A 23,952-nucleotide genomic window follows, 5' to 3' on the forward strand; every position below is an offset into this window, starting at 1 on the left:
TATAAAATGCCCCATATATCGTGCCCCAGTAGATGCCCTCAGTGTCCCCCATAATTTGCAAGTATAAAATACCCCTTCTTAGTGCCCCCCCGTAGATGACTCCATAATACTCCTCTCCCCCCTTCCCCATAGTACCGACCATAATGTGTCCCAGTATAAAATGCTACTGTACAGAGACCCCCATATAAAATACCCCTTCTTTGTGGCCTCAGTAGATGCCCCTATAGTACCCCAATAACGTGCCAGTAATAAGTGCCCCAATAACATGCCAGTAACAAGAGTCCACCAATGTGCCAGTAATAAGAGCCCAGCCCCGCATCACGTGCCAGTAATGAGCCCCCCATCATGTGCCAGTAATAAGCCTCCCATCACGTGCCAGTAATAAGCCTCATCACGTGCCAGTAATAAGCCCCCCCATCATGTGCCAGTAATAAGCCCCCCATCACGTGCCAGTAATAAGCCCCAATCACGTGCCAGTAATAAGCCCCCCATCACGTGCCAGTAATAAGCCCCCCATCACGTGCCAGTAATAAGCCCCCCATCACGTGCCAGTAATAAGCCCCCCCATCACGCGCCAGTAATAAGCCCCCCATCACGTGCCAGTAATAAGCCCTCCATCACGTGCCAGTAATAAGCCCCCCCATCACATGCCAGTAATAAGCCCCGCATCACGTGCCAGTAATAAGCCCCCCATCATGTGCCAGTAATAAGCCCCCCATCACGTGCCAGTAATAAGCCCCCCATCATGTGCCAGTAATAACCCCCCCATCATGTGCCAGTAATAAGCCCCGCCATCATGTGCCAGTAATAAGCCCCCCCCAATGTGCTAGTAATAAGCCCCCCCCAATGTGCCAGTAACAAGAGCCCCCCTAATGTGCCTGTAAAACTATTGTAAAAAAACAAAAAAACTTATACTTACCTCCATGTCAGCGATGCGATGCAGGCCTCTTCCGGCCTGTGTCCCGCGCTGTATGGCTCAGGCGGCGCGATGACGTCATCGCGCCGCCTGCGCTGGCCTTTGATAGGCTGCTGGCCTAGTGCCTGCCGCCTATCAGAGGAAGGGACACTCCTCTCCCTCCCGCAGCACAGGCAGATGACTATGGAGATGAGCGCAATGGAAGCGCTCATCTCCCTGTGCCCGACTGCGGCGGCTCACTTGGGGGGGGCATTTTAGTTGGGGGGGCACAGCGTTATGTAGGGGGGCGTGGCCCCCTCTGGCCCCCCCCAGCGACGCAACTGCCAGCCGCTGCAGAGGACTGCAGTAAAGCAAAAGAAGGGGCGGGTCGGCGCAGCAGCATCTTTCCTCTAGCAGGCGCGAGATTTGTGAAAGAGAGGAGGAGGTAATAATAGGAAAGGAGGGTGGGCCAGAGGGGTGAAATAGGTGTGCTTTTCTGGGCACATTGCCGAGGGACCTGGGCACTTGCTGCAGTAACGCCACCCCTAGGCACTTGCCGAACCTCATTAACATACATTTTTAAAGTCTTTTTTGGAAGATCTCGGCGAGGGACAGCACAAATAAAGGTACCAATGTAATGAGGGCACAGGAGTCTATAACCTGATCTGGGCGGTCTAAAAGGCTCAGATTAGGTGAAAGACTCCCTTTAACAAATCAGAAAAAGGGCAATACCTTCTTTGACAGCAATTTTCACCTTAAGTACAATTCACAGTGTAGATGTGAATTAGAATAGATTGATCAAGTGGCACTGCACAATGTGACTGCAAAGTGGGCGCCACACGATACATGTAACTTACTAATGCATAATATTGACTAGACATGCCAGCTCAAAGTCTCATCTGTCCATTGTACTGTAAGTATGACCTGCGTACCACTTTCTTTAAAGTAATACTCAGCCAAACACGCAAGCCTGTCATATGCTAGCAAGAACTATTATAGTCTGTGGATTGCAAAAAATGGCACATAAAAGTTGCAGTTATGACGAATTTCATTAATCTGGATAGGATTTTCTGGTAGCAAATCGTCATATATACATACAAATAGCATGTATTATTTTTGTAAATTGAAAGATGGGCTTCCACATGGCTGAGAACTGCACAGCTTTTATGTAATCTTTATACTGATAACTGATAAGCTATCCTCTGGATAGGTCATCGGTATCTGATCGGTGGGGGTCTGACACCCAGCACCCCCTTTGATCAGCTGTTTGAGAAGGCACTGACACTCCTCGCAGCTTTCTCTAGACCAGTGATGACACAATTATTGGTCACATGGCCTAGGAGCAGCTCAGTCCTATAGAAGTGAATGGGGCTGAGCTCAATACCAAGCACAGCCCTTATACAATGTACGGCGCTGTGCTTGGTAAGCTGCGAGAAGAAGTGCCTCTGCCTTCTCAAACAGCTAATCAGCGGGTGTCCCTGGTGTCGGACCCCCACGATCAGATACTGATGACCTATCCCGAGGATAGGTTATTAGTATAAAGATAAAAGAAAAAAAAAACTTTGAATAGAAGTCCATGCAAAGGGGAGGAGGATGAGGGACTACTGGAAACAAGCACAGAAACAGACGCAGCAACTTCTGCTGGCTGGTGATTTACTGCCTTAAAGTGGTTCTCTCATCTCACTGTTACTAAGGCAAGTTGGAACATAGCACCGATTACATGATGGCTCGGGGAACAGCGGAGCGGGCCGGTGCTCCTATGTTTTAGTAGCTCCCATTGCAGTGTACTTCTTGTTTTGGCTCAAAAAACTGCCACAAAAACCTATGTTAACCCACCATTACAGATAGAAAAAAACAGAAGCAAGTTATATTTTACAATACTAATCAAAAATTTTGGACACTCCAATCCATGGTATTTTTTTTTTTTTTTTTAACATTGTAGATTTCTATTGAAAACGATGAAGCAACACAAATGGAATTAAAGGGATTCTCCACTTTATTTATATTGATGACCTATCCTCAGGATCGGGAGAAATAAAAATGCAGGAACAGCACACAATAAAGAAGAATTAATGGGAGATGCTGCCACCGCTGTTTGATTTTTACATATTTTCTGGCTTACTGGATCCACGGCTGGTGCGGGGCTGTTGCATCTTCCGGTTAGAAGTACGGACCGTTGTGTGCTGTTCCTGCATTTTTATTTCTACTATTTGATCTTGGGAGCGTGCACCGTGGTGGGAATACATGTCTGAATAACAAAATTCTTTAAATGAGAAGGTGTGTCCAAACTTTTGGTCTGTACTGTATATGTATATATATATATATATATATATATATATATACATACACACACACACACACACACACACCTAAAGAATTATTAGGAACACCTGTTCTATTTCTCATTAATGCAATTATCTAGTCAACCAAATCACATGGCAGTTGCTTCAATGCATTTAGGGGGGTGGTCCTGGTCAAGACAATCTCCTGAACTCCAAACTGAATGTCAGAATGGGAAAGAAAGATGATTTGAGCAATTTTGAGCGTGGCATGGTTGTTGGTGCCAGACGGGCTGGTCTGAGTATTTCACAATCTGCTCAGTTACTGGGATTTTCACGCACAACCATTTCTAGGATTTACAAAGAATGGTGTAAAAAGGGAAAAACATCCAGTATGCGGCAGTCCTGTGAGCGAAAATGCCTTGTTGATGCTAGAGGTCAGAGGAGAATGGGCCGACTGATTCAAGCTGATAGAAGAGCAACGCTGACTGAAATAACCACTCGTTACAACCGAGGTATGCAGCAAAGCATTTGTGAAGCCACAACACGCACAACCTTGAGGCGGATGGGCTACAACAGCAGAAGACCCCACCGGGTACCACTCATCTCCACTACAAATAGGAAAAAGAGGCTACAATTTGCACGAGCTCACCAAAATTGGACTGTTGAAGACTGGAAAAATGTTGCCTGGTCTGATGAGTCTCGATTTCTGTTGAGACATTCAAGTGGTAGAGTCCGAATTTGGCGTAAACAGATGGAGAACATGTATCCATCATGCCTTGTTACCACTGTGCAGGCTGGTGGTGGTGGTGTAATGGTGTGGGGGATGTTTTCTGGGCACACTTTAGGCCCCTTAGTGCCAATTGGGCATAGTTTAAATGCCACGGGCTACCTGAGCATTGTTTCTGACCATGTCCATCCTTTCATCCTCTGATGGCTACTTCCAGCAGGATAATGCACCATGTCACAAAGCTCGAATCATTTCAAATTGGTTTCTTGAACATGACAATGAGTTCACTGTACTAAAATGGCTCCCACAGTCACCAGATCTCAACCCAATAGAGCATCTTTGGGGTGTGGTGGAACGGGAGCTTCGTGCCCTGGATGTGCATCCCTCAAATCTCCATCAACTGCAAGATGCTATCCTATCAATATGGGCCAACATTTCTAAAGAATGCCATCAGCACCTTGTTGAATCAATGCCACATAGAATTAAGGCAGTTCTGAAGGCAAAAGGGCGTCCAACACCGTATTAGTATGGTGTTCCTAATAATTCTTTAGGTGAGTGTATATGCTATGTTCTTTTGTATCAACAGAACTAATGCCTGTCCAACACCTCTTATTGATCTAATCTATATTCGCTATGTTGCGCTATGGATATAGATTGCATCTGTGATGACGGCGGGTTTCTATTGTGGCCTGGAATCATTTTTGATCCATGCGCGGTTCCGGTGCACTGGTGCTGTGGGATCTCCGGGGCAACGCGATGCTTGACTCTGGGACTGCGCGATTGGGTGGGCGTGATCTCTGCGTTGTAGCGTTCGGCTGACAGCTGACGTCGGTTAGAGCCACCATTGCAGAGACATGCGCAGTACGGAATGGAGGACGCGGACCACAATGAGAAACATGTTGTCGACAAGGTGAAAGAAAAGCACAGGTAATGACTGATTGAAGTATGGTAATGAAAGGAGGGTTGAGATCGATGCAAGGATAGGTAGTGAGATACATGGGTGTGCTTAGAGTGAGCCTTGATTGGCTTTGACAATAGTAGGTGGACCGTGATTTTAGTATTTATATGCATATGTGTCACATTGTTTTTATGCTTGATAAAGGCTGTTGCACAGCCGAAACGTTGCTTTTTTTGTATGCTGTGAAGTCCTAATAAAGAAGAATTAATGAGAGATGATGCCACCACTGTTTGATTTCTACCTATCCTCAGGATCGATCATCAATATCAGATTAATGGGGGTCCGACTCCCAGCACCCTTGCCGTCCAACACACAGTGTGCTGTCCGCTTCCATAGTTCCGTACTGCGCCCCACCCCAAAAGATAGAGCATGTCTTATTCTTGTTCGCAAAAAGAATAGGCATTGCTATCAAAGGCTGGCCGTGTGCGGTCCACAAAATGCAGAACGCTCGCAGCCGGTATCTGTGTTTTGCAGAGCGCTAAACATTACTAACGTCTGAATTGACCCTTAAGTGAATACAACAGAGCCGTCCCATAGAAGAGAATGGGGATGCCATACTTGTAATTACACCTGCTCAGCACTGCAATTGCTGGTAAACAGGTAAAACAGAGCAGAGAAGTCAGCACTCATAAGTGCTGCCTTCCCTTCAAACAGCTGATCGGGAGTTGGAAACCCGCTGATCTGATATTGATGACCTATCCTAAGGATAGTTCATCAATAGTAAAAAGAGGACGACCCCTTTAAGTAGTAAACAAAAGAGGGTTCAGCCAGAATATGTTTTAGATTTTAACCATGAGCTCATGAATATCTGGACTCATTGGGCATGCGCTAGATAAGAACTTAGCAGAATAAGCTGGTGACAGATTCCCTTTAATTTGTGGAATTTCCAATGTGGGACTTTCTAATGTGTCTGACACCATCAGTTGTGTTGTGCAGAGGTAATACACAGTTCCATACAATGTTTAGCCCTCTTCTACTACTGTAATCCTCATTATGGTAAGAACCACTCAACTCTGTAAAGAGAAACAACCGTTCATCATTACTTTAAGACATAAAAGGTCAGTCAATCTGGAAAATCTCCAGAACGTTGAAGGTATCCTCAAGTGCAGTCATAAAAGCCATCAAAATGCTATCATGAAACTGGCTGTCATAAGGACTGCCCCAGGAAAGGAAGATCAACAGTTACTTCTGCTGCAGGGGATAAGCATTGGAGTTACCAGCCTGGGAAACATCATATTAACCACACCTCATATTAGTGCCTACATACACTGCCTGTTCAAAAAAAAAAAAGTCGCCACCTGGATTTAACTAAGCAATTAGTTATGAGCCTCCTATTGAATAATTACTGCATGGGCGATTATCTTTCAGCTGGCAATAAGTTATTTAACTCCAACTGGTGCAATGAGTTGCTTCTCATTTCTTAAACAACCACGTCGAAAGACGCATCTCGTGGTCGTGGAAAAGATGTTAGTCTGTTTGAGAAGGGTCAAATCATTAGCATGCATCAAGCAGAGAAAAAATCTAAGGAGATTGCAGAAACTACTAAAATTGGGTTAAGAACTGTCCAACGCATTATTAAAAACTGGAAGGATAGTGGGGACCCATCGTATTCAAGGAAGAAATGTGGCAGGAAAAAAATCCTTAATGATCGTGATTGGCGATCACATAAACGTTTGGTGAAATCAAATCGAAGAAAAACAACAGTAGAACTTAGGGGTATGTTTAATAGTTAAAGTAAGAGCATTTCCACACGCACAATGCGAAGGGAACTCAAGGGATTGGGACTGAACAGCTGTGTAGCCGTAAGAAAACCACTAATCAGTGAGGCAAACCAGAAAAAAAGGCTTCAATTTGCTAGGGAGCATAAAGATTGGACTCTGGAGCAATGGAAGAAGGTCATGTGGTCTGATAGGTCCAGATTTAAGAAGAGAGGCAGATGAAGTGATGCACCCATCATGCCTAGTGCCTACTGTACAAGCTTGTGGGGGCAGTGCTATGATCTGGGGTTGCTGCAGTTGGTCAGGTCTAGGTTCAGCAACAGTATGTGCTCCAAGAATGAGGTCAGCTGACTATCTGAACATACTGAATGACCAGGTTATTCAATCAATGGATTTTTTTCTTCCCTGATGGCACGGGCATATTCCAAGATGACAATGCCAGGATTCATCGGGCTCAAATTTTGAAAGAGTGGTTCAGGGAGCATGAGACATCATTTTCACACATGGATTGGCCACCACAGAGTCCAGACCTTAACTCCATTGAGAATCTTTGGGATGTGCTGGAGAAGGCTTTGCGCAGCAGTCATACTCTACCATTATCAATGCAAGATCTTGGTGAAAAATGATTGCAACACTGGATGGAAATAAATCTTGTGACATTGCAGAAGCTTATCGAAACAATGCCACAGCGAATGCGTGCCGTAATCAAAGCTAAAGGAGGTGTGACCTTTTTTTTTTTTTTTGGTGGCGACTGTTTTTTTGGACAGGCAGTGTACATTAAAGCTTTACAGAGATCAAGTACCAAACACATCTCAACATCAATATGTTCAGAGGTGACTGCAAGACTTATATATTTGAATTGTTTCAAAGAAGCCACTACTGAGGAACAACAAGACAACTGCTTGGGCCAAGAAACACAAGGAATGAACAACAGACCAGTGAAAATCTGTATTTTAGCCTGAGGAGTCAACATTTTAGACTTTTGGTTCCATCTGTCATGTCATTGTGAGACACAGAAAAGGTGAGCCGATGGTTTATAAATGTGTGGTTCTCAGTGTAAAGCATGGAGAAAGTTTGGGGGTGCTTTGCAGGTGACACTGCTGGTGATTTATTTAAAATTCAAAGCACACTTGACCAGCATGGCTACCACAGCATTCTGCAGGGACATGCCATCTCATCTGATTTGTGCTTAGTGAGAACATAATTTCAAAACGACAATGACCCAAAACACACATCCAGGCTACATGGGGCATAACAAAAATTTTATATATTTTATAAACTTTATAAACAATAAACATTTAAAAAATAACTTGTTTTTGTGCTGCTATATTCCGTGAGTCATAGCTTTTTAACTTTTCTGTGAACGGAGCTCTGTGAGGACAAGCTGGCATCTGCTAACGATGGTGCGGGAACAACTCCTTTGGCCTCTTTCACATGGGCGTTGCGGGAAAATGTGCGGGTGCGTTGCAGGAACACGCGCGATTTTTCCGCGCGAGTGCAAAATATTGTGAGAAAAATCACGCATGTTTGGTACCCAAAACCGAACTTCTTCACAGAAGTTCGGGCTTGGGATCGGTGTTCTGTAGATTGTATTATTTTCCCTTATAACATGGTTATAAGGGAAAATAATAGCATTCTGAATACAGAATGCATAATAAAATAGCGCTGGAGGGGTTAAAAAATAATAATAATAATTTAACTCACCTTATTCCACTTGATCGCGCAGCCAGCATCTCCTTCTGTCTTTATCTTAGCTGTGTGCAGGAACAGGACCTGTGGTGACGTCACTCTGGTCATCACATGATCCATCACATGATCTTTTACCATGGTAACATTGGTTACATGTGCTGGCAGTGTCTCGGCCTTCTGGCCGACTCCCTTGACACGGTTGCCGCGCATGTCGTTGCCTGCGGTAACAGCTGCAGGGTAATTGTGTGTGTGTATTTCCCTTTTAGTTATGGTCTTCCCTTCCCTGGTGTGAGAAGGGTTAATTCCCTTTTTTCTGTGTGAACACTGGGTGTGTCTGAGTTGGGCGTGGCTACATAGGCTATAAAGCCTCAGTTGAGACCTGAGGTCTGAGAGGTACTCCAGCCTTGTTTGTAAGCTGGAGGCACCCTCCTGGTTTATACCATCTGCCACTGAGAGCCACCCTTGTGGTCATACTGTCACGGCTGAGGATGGGGAAAACCCTCAGCCGTGCGATGGCAGAAGATGATGGTCGCTGCTTGGCCAGGAGCACAGAATTAGGGAGCAGGTCACCTCCTAACGCATCCCTAATCTGACCCTGACTCCTAGCTGCATGAGCCGACCTTAAAGGTAGGAGGGCTCATGCTCCGGAACCTGGGTTCCTGTGTGATGTGTGGTGTGTGCTGTGTCCGTTAGTATTGTTGTGGACAGCAGCACTTGTACATGGGTTCCAGGCTGTGTGTCTGTGGCAGGTAGGTGGCGTTACTAGTTACATTTACCTGCCATTGCCATTAGCTGTTTCTGTTCCCTTTGTAGCTTGGCCACTTTAGACTCCTGTTTCTCCGCGTCCAGGAGGAACGGGCTGTCTACCCAGCTCCTAGCATTAGGGATCTGCGGAGGGTTACTAGGGATCCGAGGTTCCGGAGCATGAGCCCTCCTACATTTAAGGTCGGCTCATGCAGCTAGGAGTCAGGGTCAGATTAGGGATGCGTTAGGAGGTGACCTGCTCCCTATTTCTGTGCTCCTGGCCAAGCAGCGACCATCATCTTCTGTCATCGCACGGCTGAGGGTTTTCCCCATCCTCAGCCGTGACATTAATAAGGGGTTAATAAGTGACAAGGGGGGGGGGGGGGGGGGGGGGGGTGTAGTGTAGTGGTGTTTGGTGCTACTTATTACAGAGCTGCCTGTGTCCTCTGGTGGTCGATCCAAGCAAAAGGGACCACCAGAGGACCAGGTAGCAGGTATATTAGACGCTGTTATCAAAACAGCGTCTAATATACCTTTAAGGGGTTAAAAAAATTGGATCTACAGCCTGCCAGCGAATGATCGCCGCTGGCAGGCTGCAGATCCTCTCGATTACCTGCAGTTCCTGTGAACGCGCGCGCCTGTGTGTGCGCGCGTTCACAGGAAATCTTGCGTCTCGCGAGATGACGCGCCGGCGCGTCCACTCGGAATAACAGGGCCGCCGCAAAGACACAATCCTGCGTACGGCGGTCCTGTAGTGGTTAAAACGGAACATCTGCAAGGACAAAAAACAATACAGGGCCAGTAAGTCTGAATACATTTTAAGAGACATAAACATATTTTAGACATGAAGGTTAAAAAGCTCTACTCTGGGAGAACAAAGAAGGAAAAGTGTTTTTCTATAAGGGAGTTATGTAAGCAGCATTGTGTTTAATGTTTACGACTTTTAACCCCTTCTACCCCAGAACAATTCGCAATTTTCAACATTTACATTTCTCAGCTTTTAAAATCTCATAAAATATTTATTACTTAACATTCCCCATATGTCTACTTTATGTTGGCATCATTTTGTAAATGTCATTTATTTTTAGGACGTTAGAAGGCTTAGAATTTTAGAAGCAATTCTTAAAATTTTTAAGAAAATTTCCAAAACACACTTTTTAAAGGACTAGTTCAGTTCTGAAGTCACTTTGTGGGGCTTATATAGTGGGACCCCCATAAATGACCCCATTGTAGAAACTACACCCCTTAAGTTACTCAAAGTTGATTTTACAAACTTTGTTAACCCTTTAGGTGTTCCACAAGAATTAAAGGAAAATAGAGATGAAATTTCTAAATTTAACTTTTTGGGCAGATTTTCTATTTCAATCCATTGTTTCTTTAACACATCGAGGGTTAACAGCCAAACAAAACTCAATATTTATTACTCTGATTCTGCGGTTTACAGAAACACCCCACATGTGGTCGTAAACTGATGTAAGGGCACACGGCAGGGCGCAGAAGAAAAGGAGCGCCATATGGTTTTTGGAAGGCAGATTTTGCTGGACCGGTTTTAAAATGCCATGTCCCATTTGAAGCCCCCCTGATGTACCCCTACAGTAGAAACTCCCAAAAAGTGACCCCATTTTGGAAACTAGGGGATAAGGTGCCAGTTTTATTGCTACTATTTTGGGGTACATATGATTTTTTAATTGCTCTATATTATGTTTTTTGCGAGGCAAGGTAACCAAAAAATTGCTGTTTTTGCACCGTTTTTATTTTTTACAACGTTCATCTGACAGGGTAGATCATGTCCTTTTTTATAGAGCAGGTTGTTACAGAGGCAATGATATCAAGTATGCCTACTTTCTTTTTGTTTGTTTCAGTTTTACATAGTAAAGCATTTTTGAAAAAAAAATGATGTTTCTGTGTCTCCATTTTCTGAATGCCTTATTTTTTTTTATTTTTCTGCCGATCGTCTTGTGCAGGGGCTCGTTTTTTGCAGGAAGAGTTGATGTTTTTATTGGTACCATTTTTGGGTACATATGAATTTTTGATCATTCATTATTACACTTTATGGGGCAAGGAGACCAAAAAATTGGTAATTTTTGCACAGTTTTTATTTATTTTTAAAGCGTTCACATGAGGGGTTAGGTCGTGTGACATTTTTTTATAGAGCAGATTGTTACGGATGCGGCGATACCTAAGGCTACTTTCACACTGGTGTTTCTGGGTCCGCTTGCGAGATCCGTTTCAGGGCTCTCACAAGCAGCCCAAAACGGATTAGTTTAGCCCCAATGCATTCTGAATGGATAAGGATCCGTTCACAATGCATCAGTTTGCCTCCGTTCAGCCTCCATTCCGCTCTGGAGGCGGACACCAAAACGCTGCTTGCAGCGTTTTGATGTCCGCCTGACGATGCGGTGCCAAACGGATCCGTCCTGACTTACAATGTAAGTCAATGGGGACGGATCAGTTTTCATTGACACAATATGGTGCAATTGAAAACGGATCCGCCTCCCATTGACTTTCAATGTAAGTCAGAACGGATCCGTTTGCATTATCATGAACATGTTTTTTTTTTGTTCATGGTAATGCAAACGGATCCGTTCTGAACGGATACAATCGTTTGCATTATAGGTGCGGATCTGTCTGTGCAGATACCAGACGGATCCGCACCAAACGCAGGTGTGAAAGTAGCCTAATATGTATACTTTTTCTTATTTACTTAAGTTTTACACAATAATAGCATTTTTGAAACAAAAAAAAATGTTTGTCTCCATAGTTTGAGAGCCATAGCGTTTTTATTTTATTGATTGTCTTAGGTAGGGTCGAATTTTTGGCGGGATGAGGTGACGGTTTGATTGGTACTATTTTAGGGGGGCATACGCCTTTTTGATCGCTTGGTGTTGCAATTTTTGTGATGTAAGGTGACAACAATTGCATTTTTTTTTTATGGTGTTTATCAGACGTGGTGGGTCATGTGATATAAATATAGAGCTGGTCGTTACAGACGTGGCGATACCTAATAAGTGTGTTTTTTTTTCTTCTATTTTTTATTATACAATCTGGGGAAAGGGGGAGTTTTTTATTTTGTTACTTAAAACTTTATTTGCCTGTTAGTGTATTACACAGAGTAATACACTAACAGGTTGCCTAGGAGACCCAGCCTGGCCGCCATCCTACCAGTACACATAAAACCTGTCCTAATCACACAGGAGGACAAGTTACTTCATCACAATGAGCCATAGTGCTGCCTCATCCTCCTCTCTGCTCTGCTTGTCAGGAATCATGATCCTGAATACAGGTGAATCTCTGTGGGAATGGAGATGATGTGGAGACATGAGAGGAAAGTGAGGTGTCGATAATGAGCAGCAGCTCTTGTATGCAGTCTCCGTTACCACAGCAACACATTACCACAGCTTGTCATGTCCGTCCTCTCTGTACTTCAGGTCTCCTCATGAACTCAGAGATTCAGCTAAAGTTCTTATCATCTGTATTCAGGATCATAATCCCTGACAAGTAGAGAGGAGGAGGAGGATGAGGCAGCTCTTTACCTATGTGTTGTAAAGTAACTTGTCCTCATGTGTGATCAGGACAGGTTTTCTGTGAACTAATGGGACAGCGGCCATTTTGTTTCCCCTGATGATTGCTCCCCAGACAAAACGAGCCATTATAAATATTGAAAGGTATTTGAGAATATATTTATAATAAAGTAATATTTAAGTTTTTTCATTTTCTTAATTTCCAGAGAACCGCTTTAAAGTGACCAAACACTTCTTTAATCCAGGTTTATGCCAATACCATGTTCATAATGCACTGTTTCTGAAACCAACTGAGTTTTCCTTGACAGGAATTTCAGATTTTACCACTATGCTGATGTCACCCAGCTACACCCTTCATACACCCCTGCTGTGCTACAGAACACCAGTGACTGTTTGTATGCTGTCTCTAACAGTATGTCCTCTCTCTATCTGACACTGAATCTCTCAAAAACTGAACTACTTTCACAGAAGGCTACTTTCACACTTAGGTTAGAGGATTCTGGCAGACATTTCAGTCGCCGGGACTGCCTGCCGGATCCATCAATCTGTATGCAAACGGACAGCATTTGTAGATGGATCCGGATGCGGATCCGTCTCACAAATGCATTGCAAGAACGGATCCGCCTCTCCGTTTGTCATACGAACAAACGGATCCTTTTATATTTTTTTCACATTTTTAAAAGGTCTGCGCATGCGCAGACCGGAGTAGCAGATCCGTTAATGCTGTAATTTTAATGCCGGATCTGGCACTAATTAATTTCAATGTGTTCCGGAATTTGGGACGGAGAAAATACCGCAGCATGCTGTGTTATTTTGTCCGTCCAAAACGCCGTTCAGTGACTCAACTGAAGACATCCTTATGCATCCTGAACGGATTTCTCTCCATTCAGAATGCATTAGGATATAACTGATCAGTTCTTTTCTGGTATTGACCCCCTAGGACGGAACTTAAAGAAGACCTTTCACCAGAATAAAGTATCTAAACTGACTATACAGACGTGTAGAGCGGCGCCCAGGGATCCCCCTGCACTTACTGTTATCCCCGGGCGCCGCTCCGTTCTCCGGTTATAGCCTCCGGTATGTTCATAGTTAGGCTCCACCCAGGGGAACCTGCCGCGGTCTCCTTCTCCTATGCTGTAGCGCTGGCCAATCGCAGCGCTCAGCTCATAGCCTGACTATGAGCTGAGCGCTGCGATTGGCCAGCGCTACAGCATAGGAGAAAGAGAAGCCGGCAGGTTCCCCTGGGTGGAGCCTAACTATGAACATACCGGAGGCTATAACCGGAGAACGGAGCGGCGCCCGGGGATAACAGTAAGTGCAGGGGGATCCCTGGGCGCGGCTCTACACGTCTGTATAGTCAGTTTAGATACTTTATTCTGGTGAAAGGTCCTCTTTAATGCCGGAAAAGAATAACGCTAGTGTGAAAGTACCCTAAACCACCTAAACCTGATATCTCCTTCTCAATGTTTGGCCCTACCATAACGCCTAGTCAGCACACCCGCTGTCTTGATGTGAAGTTTGAAAGTGATCTTTCCTTTACCTCCTATATCCAATCGCTTGCCCGCTCATCACACCTGCACCTTAAAAACATCTCTAGTTCATCCTTTTCATACTGTGGAAACAACTAAAACTCTCAATGTGATCCTGATCCATTCTAGTCTGGATTACTATAACTCATTAATAATCTGTCTCCCCCTCACTAAACTCTCCCTTCTCCGATGTATCCTAGGCAGCAGCCAGGCTCATCTATCTGTCTAACCACTACTCTGATGCCTCTACCCTGTGGCTGTCATTAAACTGGTTGCCCATACACTATAGTATTCAATTGAAAGTGCTCATACTCACCCACAAAGCTAATCACAGTGCAGCACCCCCCATTTCTCCTCCCTCATCTCTGTCTACCATCCTACCCATGCTTTATCCTGAGGATAGGTCATCAATATAAATTGCTGCACAACCTCTTTAAAGCTTTTTTTATAGCTAGTATCTAGATTACATTGTGAGATTTGTCTGCCTCAGTGCTGGCCTATCCAGGAGGAGCTCCTCATAGCCAAGACTGAAGAAAAAGGAGGGTGGGATAACTATTAGCAAGGAGAGGAGGAGAGTGGTGGTGATGGCAAAATGGAAGGAGTAGTAGTTCAATAAATAACGTTCCTAATAAAAGTAGTGGGGCAGCGACAAACATGAGCTGCCGATATAACAGTCATTATCTGGCCCTTATAATTACATTTTTGCTTTTCTGTCTTTTAGTCTGTTTCCACTGCAGACTTTAAAGGGGTTGGCCACTCTCTGGCTACTTGTGACCAATGTGTATATAAGGTGACTATATAATTGTTGTTGAAATTCTGCTCCATTTTCTATATTTCAAAAGTTATGCCCCTTTGTTTGCCAAGTCTTTTGTGCTGTCCACACAGAGGTCTTGTCAATAAAATGGCTGCTGACGGAGGGTCATGTAACCAGGCAAATCCCCTCCATGTGTGTCTCCTCCATTCAAACACACTACACCTGCACTAAACTCCCAAATGTGGTGTATCTGAATATAGGAGCCATCACATGGAGGTGATTTTCTTGGTCACATGACCCTTCATCAGCAAGTTCTCTGTGTGGACAGCACAAAAGACTTGGCCTACAAGGGGGGCATACCTTATGAAATATAGAAAATAGTGCAAAATTTTAACCAAGGATATACTAGTAAGTACCATATAATCATCTTACATACACATTGGCCAACAGTAACCAGAAAGTGGCCATCTCAGTGGAGATCTGGGTCCTGAGATCTCCAGTGATCACTGAAATGAAGACACGGAAGCACTCAACCATTTGCTGTGTCCCTTCAGCAGTGATTGGTTCTCCTTGTTAGCCGAAGACAATCTCAATCTCAGAGAAGTCTATTAAGACTCCCATCATACCTCAGATCAGACTTCCATACCAGACCCCCATCAGACCTCAGATCAGGTCTTTAAAATAAGTAACTTCACTTACCTCTCCTGCTCTGCCGCTCCTGGTCTGGGGGTCTCTGCAGGAGTCGCAATCCCTTTTTTTCATCTGACTGCGTGCAGCGACGGGTCATAGTGCGCGCACTACGTCCTGATGCTATACACAGTGCATGGCCCCAAGAAAGAAGACCAGGCAGGGTGAGCGCTTCACTCCCCACTCCCAATGCATACTAGTGAGCGCATTTACAATGGAAGCGCTCACTAGTATTGGCTTTATATTTCTACTTTTGGCGTATACAGTATATTTTTTTTACCTGTGGGTCATCTGTGGTTAGCTTTGATTTCTTATGCAACAGAAAAGATTTATTCCCAGCTGTGGTACAAAGAAAACTGTTCATTTTTTTCACTCATAGATTTAAATCAGAAACTTCTAACTAGAAGAACTTTTCACCTCCAGCTGAGGTGCAAAACACATTTTCACATCTGCTAGTTATAAATCATTTGCTGCAAACACACAATTATCAACAATGATAACAAGTGACATATAGGCCTGTCAATAGCTTTTATAAAATGTAATTTGTGCGGATGTTGCTTCTGTGTGTCACAAAGATGGAGATGGGGGAGCAAGATGTCCTCTTCTCTGTGTGTACTGTATATAGGACACTTATCAATCATTTTATGCCACAATTGTGGTGGAAGAAAGTCGCACATTATGGTGCATGGCATCTTTGCAACAATTTTCCGAAGTGCCGAGAAAAAAGGGACGTGGCTTCGCACCGCCACCGCATTTACTATAACGTTTGCCAGTAAGTGGCGGAAGTTATAGCTGAAGTCTACACCAGCCTGTAGCTGGCGAAGACTTCAGTTTTTCTGGCGCACGGCAGGGCAGAGATGCGCCTGATTTGTTAAGAGGCTTCTGGTCCTGCATCAGGAGGATGGTCTTGATATATCTCCCCTAGTGTAACAGCTTGTCTCCCCCCATTAGCTCATCAAAAACTGACAATTAGGGTAGTTTCAAAGGAGCGTGTTCACTGCAGAAAACATGCTCTGTGTGGGAGCTGTATTTCCCATTAAGGGACACTGCTCATCTGGAGTGGATTTGCAGCCGCATAATAACTTATGATGTAGTGAATTCCTACCTGGCTGAAAGTCTACTGAACTGTAGTCATGGCATTATGTGACTACAGTCAAGTAGACTTATGGCCAGGAAGGAATTCACAACATCATAATTCGTTATGATGCTGTAATTCCACTCCAGATAAGCAGCATAATGGGAAATCCAGCTCCCACACGGAGTGAACATGCTCGTCTGAAACTACAATTAGAGATGAAGCCGACAGGGAAAGAAACTAGGAGGTAAATTAAGACTAAAGGCTGTATTACACAACTTGATGTGGCAGACGATTGTCGGGAGGGAAGTGTTCCCTGCCGGCAATCGCCAGTTCACTAGTGCAGAAGAAGTTCGCTGCTATTAAATGCTTTTAAATTATTAGACACCACGATCTGCCGACCTGCAAACAATAATTTTTTAACATTTGGATCGAGCTCGTTTGCTCGTTCACTGGGCAATCCACGGCAGTATTACACTGCCAGATGATCGCCTACGAGAGTTCATACAAACACTCGTTATTGATTATCTGCTGAAAAATTGGGCAGTGTAATACAGGATTAAGATTCATATGACAAGAAATACTGTTGCTTCAACATGTACATACACAATAGCTATTGCAAAAAAGGCACCTGAAACAACAGGTAAGCTGTGAATACCAGGTCAAAGGAGCTCAGAAGCAAATAATCCTGCCCACAAAGTAAACTTTGGAGAAAGGCAATTGAGAAGTAATGGAAAAAAGTTATTTGCTGACGAGAAAAGGCATGAAGTAACTACACTGTACTTATAAGATGTGTTGCAGCAGCTCTAGCAGTAGGACATTTCCAATGTACACATTGTACACCATTGTAAAGCTCTCCTTTAACCCCTTCAGGACTGAGCAATTTTCCATTTTTGTATTTTCTATTCCCTGCCTTCCCAGAGCCATAACTTTTTCAGTTTACTCAGCCATATGGACTTGGTATTTGCAGAACAACTTACCGTATACTTTCTGATGGCACCATTTATTATTACATACGATGTACTGGGAACTGGAAGGAAATTCCAATTGGCGTGGAATTGAAAAAAAACAAAAAACGCAGTTCCAAAGTTTTGCAAGAGTTTTGTTTTTCCTTAATTCTTTCAGTATGATTACAAAAAATACCACATTTATTTCGTTTCTCTTGTGTTTTAATATTGAAAAAAATAAAAAGTTTAGAAAAATTCATGTTTTCTTTTCATCGCCATATTCTGGTTTCAAATAACTTTTTTTATAGTTATGTCTAAAAAGCTGTGTGAGGGCTCATTTTTTGCAGGAAATAGCTAAAATGACAATGAAAGGAGAAGTTATCATTATGGGAGATTTCAATCTTCCAGATATAAACTGGAAAACCAAAATAGCAAGTTCTACCAGGAGTACAGATATTCTAAATTCCCTACTGGGGTTATCTCTACAACAAGTGGTTGAGGAGCCAACCCGGAGGGAGGCCATTTTGGATTTGGTATTCACAAATGGGGATTCGGTATATGATGTCATTGTAGGCGAAACCTTGGGATCTAGTGATCACCAGTCAGTGTGGTTTAATATAAGAACCGTGAAAGAGTCCCACCACACAAAAACAAAAGTTTTAGACTTTAGAAAAACAGACTTTTCAAAAATGAAATTAGTCATAAATGAGTCCTTATCAGACTGGAACGGATTACATGGAGTCCAGGAGAAATGGGACTACTTAAAAGGTGCATTATTGAAGGCAACAGAAAATTGCATTAGACTTGTCAGTAAAAGCAAAAAAAGGAAGAGACCACTGTGGTACTCAGCAGAAGTGGCCCAAATCATTAAAAATAAAAAGCTAGCATTTTGTAATTATAAAAAAAACCAGAGCAATGAAGATAAGGAAATCTACAAGATTAGGCAGAGAGAGGCCAAGCAAGTTATAAGAACTTCTAGAGCGCAGGCAGAAGAAAAACTAGCTCAGTCTATGAAAAAAGGGGATAAGACATTCTTCAGATATATAAATGAAAAAAGGAAATTAAAACAAGGAATAACTAAATTAAAAACAAAGGACGGAAGGTATGTAGAAGAGAATAAAGGGCTAGCCGACTGCCTTAATGAATACTTCTGTTCAGTTTTTACAAAAGAAAAAGGAGAAGGACCTTCACTAGAAAGGATGACTAATAAATAGTTTAATGCATGTATCTTTACAGAGGAAGATGTTCTAAGTTTGCTGTCTAAGGTGAAGACAAATAAGTCACAGGGGCCTGATGAGATACACCCAAAATTATTAAAAGAGCTTAGTGGTGAGCTGGCAAAACCGTTAACAGATTTATTTAACCAATCATTAGTAACAGGAGTCGTCCCGGAAGATTGGAAATTGGCAAATGTCGTGCCCATTCACAAGAAAGGTAGTAGGGAGGAATCGAGCAATTATAGACCAGTGAGTCTGACATCAATAGTAGGCAAATTAATGGAAACCCTATTAAAGGATAGGATTGTGGAACATCTAAAATCCCATGGATTGCAAGATGAAAAACAACATGGGTTTACTTCAGGGAGATCATGTCAAACAAATCTTATAGATTTTTTTGACTGGGTGACTAAAATAATAGACGGTGGAGGTGCAGTAGACATCGCATATCTAGATTTTAGTAAGGCTTTTGACACTGTCCCACATAGAAGACTTATCAATAAACTGCAGTCATTGAGCATGGACTCCCATATTGTTGAGTGGATTAGGCAGTGGCTGAGTGACAGACAACAGAGGGTTGTAGTCAATGGAGAACATTCAAAACAAGGTCATGTTACCAGTGGGGTTCCACAGGGATCTGTACTGGGACCAATTTTGTTTAATATCTTCATAAGTGATATTGCAAAAGGCCTCGATGGTAAGGTTTGTCTTTTTGCTGATGACACAAAGATATGTAACAGGGTTGATGTTCCTGGAGGGAAACGCCAAATGAAAAAGCATTTAGGAAAACTAGAAGAATGGTCAGAACTCTGGCAACTGAAATTTAATGTGGATAAGTGCAAGATAATGCACCTGGGGCGTAAAAACCCAAGGGCAGAATATAGAATATTTGACACAGTCCTGACCTCAGTATCTGAGGAAAGGGATTTAGGAGTAATTATTTCAGAAGACTTAAAGGTGGGAAGACAATGTAATAGAGCAGCACGAAATGCCAGCAGAATGCTTGGATGTATAGGGAGAGGTATAAGCAGTAGAAAGAGTGAAGTGCTTATGCCGCTGTACAGAACACTGGTGAGACCTCACTTGGAGTATTGTGCGCAGTACTGGAGGCCATATCTCCAGAAGGATATAGATACTCTAGAGAGAGTTCAGAGAAGAGCTACTAAACTAGTACATGGATTGCAGGATAAAACTTACCAGGAAAGGTTAAAGGACCTTAATATGTATAGCTTGGAAGAAAGAAGAGACAGAGGGGATATGATAGAAACTTTTAAATACATAAAGGGAATCAACTCGGTAAAGGAAGAGAGCATATTTAAAAGAAGAAAAACTACCACAAGAGGACACAGTTTTAAATTAGAGGGGCAAAGGTTTAAAAGTAATATAAGGAAGTATTACTTTACTGAGAGAGTAGTGGATGCATGGAATAGCCTTCCTGCAGAAGTGGTAGCTGCAAATACAGTGAAGGGGTTTAAGCATGCATGGGATAGGCATAAGGCTATCCTTCATATAAGATAGGGCCAGGGACTATTCATAGGATTCAGATATATTGGGCAGACTAGATGGGCCAAATGGTTCTTATCTGCCGACACATTCTATGTTTCTATGTTTAGTTACTGTTGTGGAGCATGCATTACATTTTCATCACTTTTTATTAAATTGTTTTGGGAAGTGAAGTGACAAAAAAAGAACAGGCCATTTAGATTATTTTTTTTCTGTTACGCCGTTCGCCGTACGAGATAAATATTTTATATTTTAGTAGTATGGGCGTTTTTGGATGTGGCAATGCCTATAATATTTCTTTTTTTGATTTTGCTATTTTTATTATGGGGAAAGGAGGGTTATTTTAATTTTTGTAGCTTTTTTATATTTTAAAAACATTTACTTTTTTTGACTTTTTTTAGGCCCCCAGGGTCCTAACATAATGCAATTGTTAGATTGCCATTTCTATTTATCAGTAGAAATCGTCGCATGAACACCAGTCTTGACAATGTATTTCAGAGCAGCTTTATATGCTGACAGTGGTGGAATGGGGGGCAGTAAGAAAATAAAAAGTAGTGATCTGAATTCCTTATCTGCAGTAATAATAGTCCAAGATCCTGGTGACAGATTCCTTTTAAAAATAATAAAAATCCACTAACCTCATTTACCACATTTGCAAAATATTGTAGAGTTGATATGGCTTCTTCATCTCCTTTTCCCAGGGCAAAATTCTAGAAATAAAAGCAGACAAACATGGTATCATAAGACTGATATGAAATACTGCATACTGATCTGTGGTTCTTTGCCTTGTGGGTATATGGTCAATGAAGTACTGAACATGCCCATCATTATGTATAGCTGTTTGCATTGTAAATTTAAAGGAGTATTCAAAGTTCTGCACATTATTTTATTCTTTATTACAAAATGACTACCACAGGATTGCAGCAAAATTAGCAAAAATTTTAATTACTTATCTGTACCATACCTGTTTTTCATATGCAAGAAGTTGGCTGGACAATTGTTGGGTAGCCAAACACATTTCATTCTTCAAACAGATAAAAACAAAAACTTTTGTTAACACATCCAACATTTTTAAGAATGAATACATTTATTTTACACCACGGTCAATTACTGTATCTACCGTCAGAGAAAAACAATTATTATGGCTACCGTACTTGGGATATGAAAGAAATGCACTCCTGGAATGTCATTCTATTAGTTAACCATGCATACCTGTAATTAAAATAATAATTATCATAATATGAAACAGGACGTGTCCTATTTCTTGTTCTCTTGCTTTAGCATGTAATAAAAGTCACCAAACCACCTACCAATGACTAATTAAAGAAGCACTCCCACAAAAATCTTCATTCTCTGACCTGTTAGAAAGGTCCATGATGTAAACTGTAGTGAAGGTAATCTTCTTACCAGTGACTATATTTGTAAGTTATAACCTCTATTCTTATTCTCAGCTGTCACGTGACCAGCACTCTGATCTCCAACTGACACAGGACAAGAAGTCAGTTACTTCTCTATTCATTCCTATGAGACTGAGGTTCCCACAGGAATACACAGACAAACAATGCATTAAGGGGTTAAAAGTTTTCCAGTAAATATAAATAATGCTGTTCTATTTCATCCAGTAAATGACGGACTCCATAATGGAAACCTAGTCAATGGAGTCCATTGGCACCATTGCTGTCTCATTTGACAGATGTGGCACTTCCGTCACTTTTGTTGTTCTCTTCCTGTAATTGAGTGCAAAACCAGAAATGATTGGCAGAAGCCTAGCACCAATGTGAATGAGCCCTTATTCTGCTTAAAATGTGAAAGAAAAGTAATGTAACATACATTCTTCATTCCATAGAAACAATGTCCACCATCATGATCCGGATCCAACTGTTTAAACTCTGTCTTTATTAGTCACATTCAAAATCAAACATATAATTGGAGGGGGAAAAATACTCATCTGAGTGCATCACATTAAAGCTTATTTCACAGGTATCCTGTGTCAACAAACCGTGAGTAAAGAAGGACATCTTATGTCCCACCTCTTGATATACCCTATACTTGATATACTTGCCCAAATCCTATATAGGTGGTGTATTATATGACTGTTTAAGATTAAAAATTATACTTCCTTGAGAGGTTTTCATATTTGAATGTATATTTAATAAAAGGTATATTTTAAATGAAGGGAGATTAATATGATATTTGTTTGGTGTTTGTCACACTCCTGATGAGTACCTAATGTGTGTTGTGGTTTTCTTATTTCACAGGTAAGGTTGAAAAAAATATAACGGCCTTTTCACGCTACATCTCAATAGATGTTTGCTGTATGCGCCAGGAAAGCTCCCACAACAACCATTAAATAGATGCATGGGGACCCATTCACCATTGGACACCATAACAGTGTTCTCTTGGCCTCTGTTTGGCACCCTTTGGCACCCAGATTTTCTGTTTCTTTAGCTGCCTGGAATAGCTCTGCATATTTTTTTTTTTTTTTTTTAGAGGGCACAGCATCCATTTTATGGATCTGGATACACCAGGACCTTTCCCAGTGTATACGGTAAATTTATGATTAAGACACAATGTAAAATTACTTTAAACCAGCCTGCAGAATTCAGGGTGACTCACCTGGGCCCCATAAACTCTCTGCATAGTCTGAAGCAGCTGATTTGTATAATCTGTTAGTGTTCCAGCATCTTCTTCAAAAACACTCAGGAGGGAGCGCGTCTAAAGAAACAGGTGAAGCATAAAACAAAATTAAAATCGTGACTCTAATAATTTAAAGGGGTTCTGCAGTTTTTTTAAACTGATGATCTATCCTCTGGATAGATCATCAGCATTTGATAGGGCGGGGGTCCGACACTCGGAAACCCTGCTGATCAGCTGTTTGAGAAGGCAGCGGCGCTGGCAGTAGCACTGCGGCCTTCTCGCTGTTTACCGCAGGCCCAGTGACGTCACTACTAGTTCACTTAAATGGAGCTTAGCCCCGCCCAGGCCATTGATACTAGTCATGACGTCACTGGGCCTGCGGTAAACAGTGAGAAGGCCGCGGCGCTACTGCCAGCGCCGCTGCCTTCTCAAACAGCTGATCAGCAGGGTTCCCGGGTGTCGGACCCCCGCCCTATCAGATGCTGATGATCTATCCAGAGGATAGATCATCAGTTTAAAAAAACTGCAGAACTCCTTTAATGCATACATAAAATTTCTGTAACTCGAAATCACTATAAAATAAATGCACAAATGTAACTAATGTTATGAGTAGGATATTTAAAAAAGATTATGAAAAAAATATATTAAGGAACTTTGCAAGAGGGAAGCACAAATATAGGTGAACTACTGCACGGTTAAAATTTAGTGTTGTGATTTATAATTGTGGAAATGGGAAAATAAAACCCAGCAGTTAATATCACACTTGAGGGCCAATTTTGATGCAGGACCAGACCTATTCATTAAAATAGGTCATATGTACATAATGTTTCCTCACCCGCCTAACATTTTAATAGCAAAAAAGGAATACAATGACAAAAGAATTTTTTTTTTTTTTATCAAATCTGTTGCATTAAGGGCATCTGAATATATTGAAGAGTGGTAGTGATAACCCTTAGTCATTTTATACATTGAAGAAAAGCCATCTCCTGCACAATACACATAATCCATTTTTAGAGAGACTGGAGCAAGGCAAATGTGGTGCCCATATTCAAAATGAGAAAAGGACCCT

The 23,952-nt window shown here is 42.3% G+C and overlaps 1 protein-coding gene across 2 annotated transcripts in view; it reads right to left on the bottom strand.

Annotated features, from left to right (window-relative positions):
* The window catches only part of APPL2 (adaptor protein, phosphotyrosine interacting with PH domain and leucine zipper 2), a 108,732-nt gene that overhangs the window by 51,268 nt on the left and 33,512 nt on the right, over nt 1-23,952 (bottom strand). For both annotated transcript variants that reach the window (XM_040408095.1, XM_040408086.1), the window contains exons 2-4: nt 22,863-22,961; nt 21,211-21,270; nt 20,885-20,956 (exon numbers count right to left, since the gene is read on the bottom strand). In XM_040408095.1, coding sequence (XP_040264029.1) covers nt 20,885-20,956; nt 21,211-21,270; nt 22,863-22,961 — 231 coding nt within the window. The remainder of the gene's footprint in view (nt 1-20,884; nt 20,957-21,210; nt 21,271-22,862; nt 22,962-23,952) is intronic.

The sequence above is a fragment of the Bufo bufo genome, chromosome 1, assembly GCF_905171765.1.
Source record: "Bufo bufo chromosome 1, aBufBuf1.1, whole genome shotgun sequence".
In the NCBI taxonomy this organism is placed as follows: domain Eukaryota; kingdom Metazoa; phylum Chordata; class Amphibia; order Anura; family Bufonidae; genus Bufo; species Bufo bufo.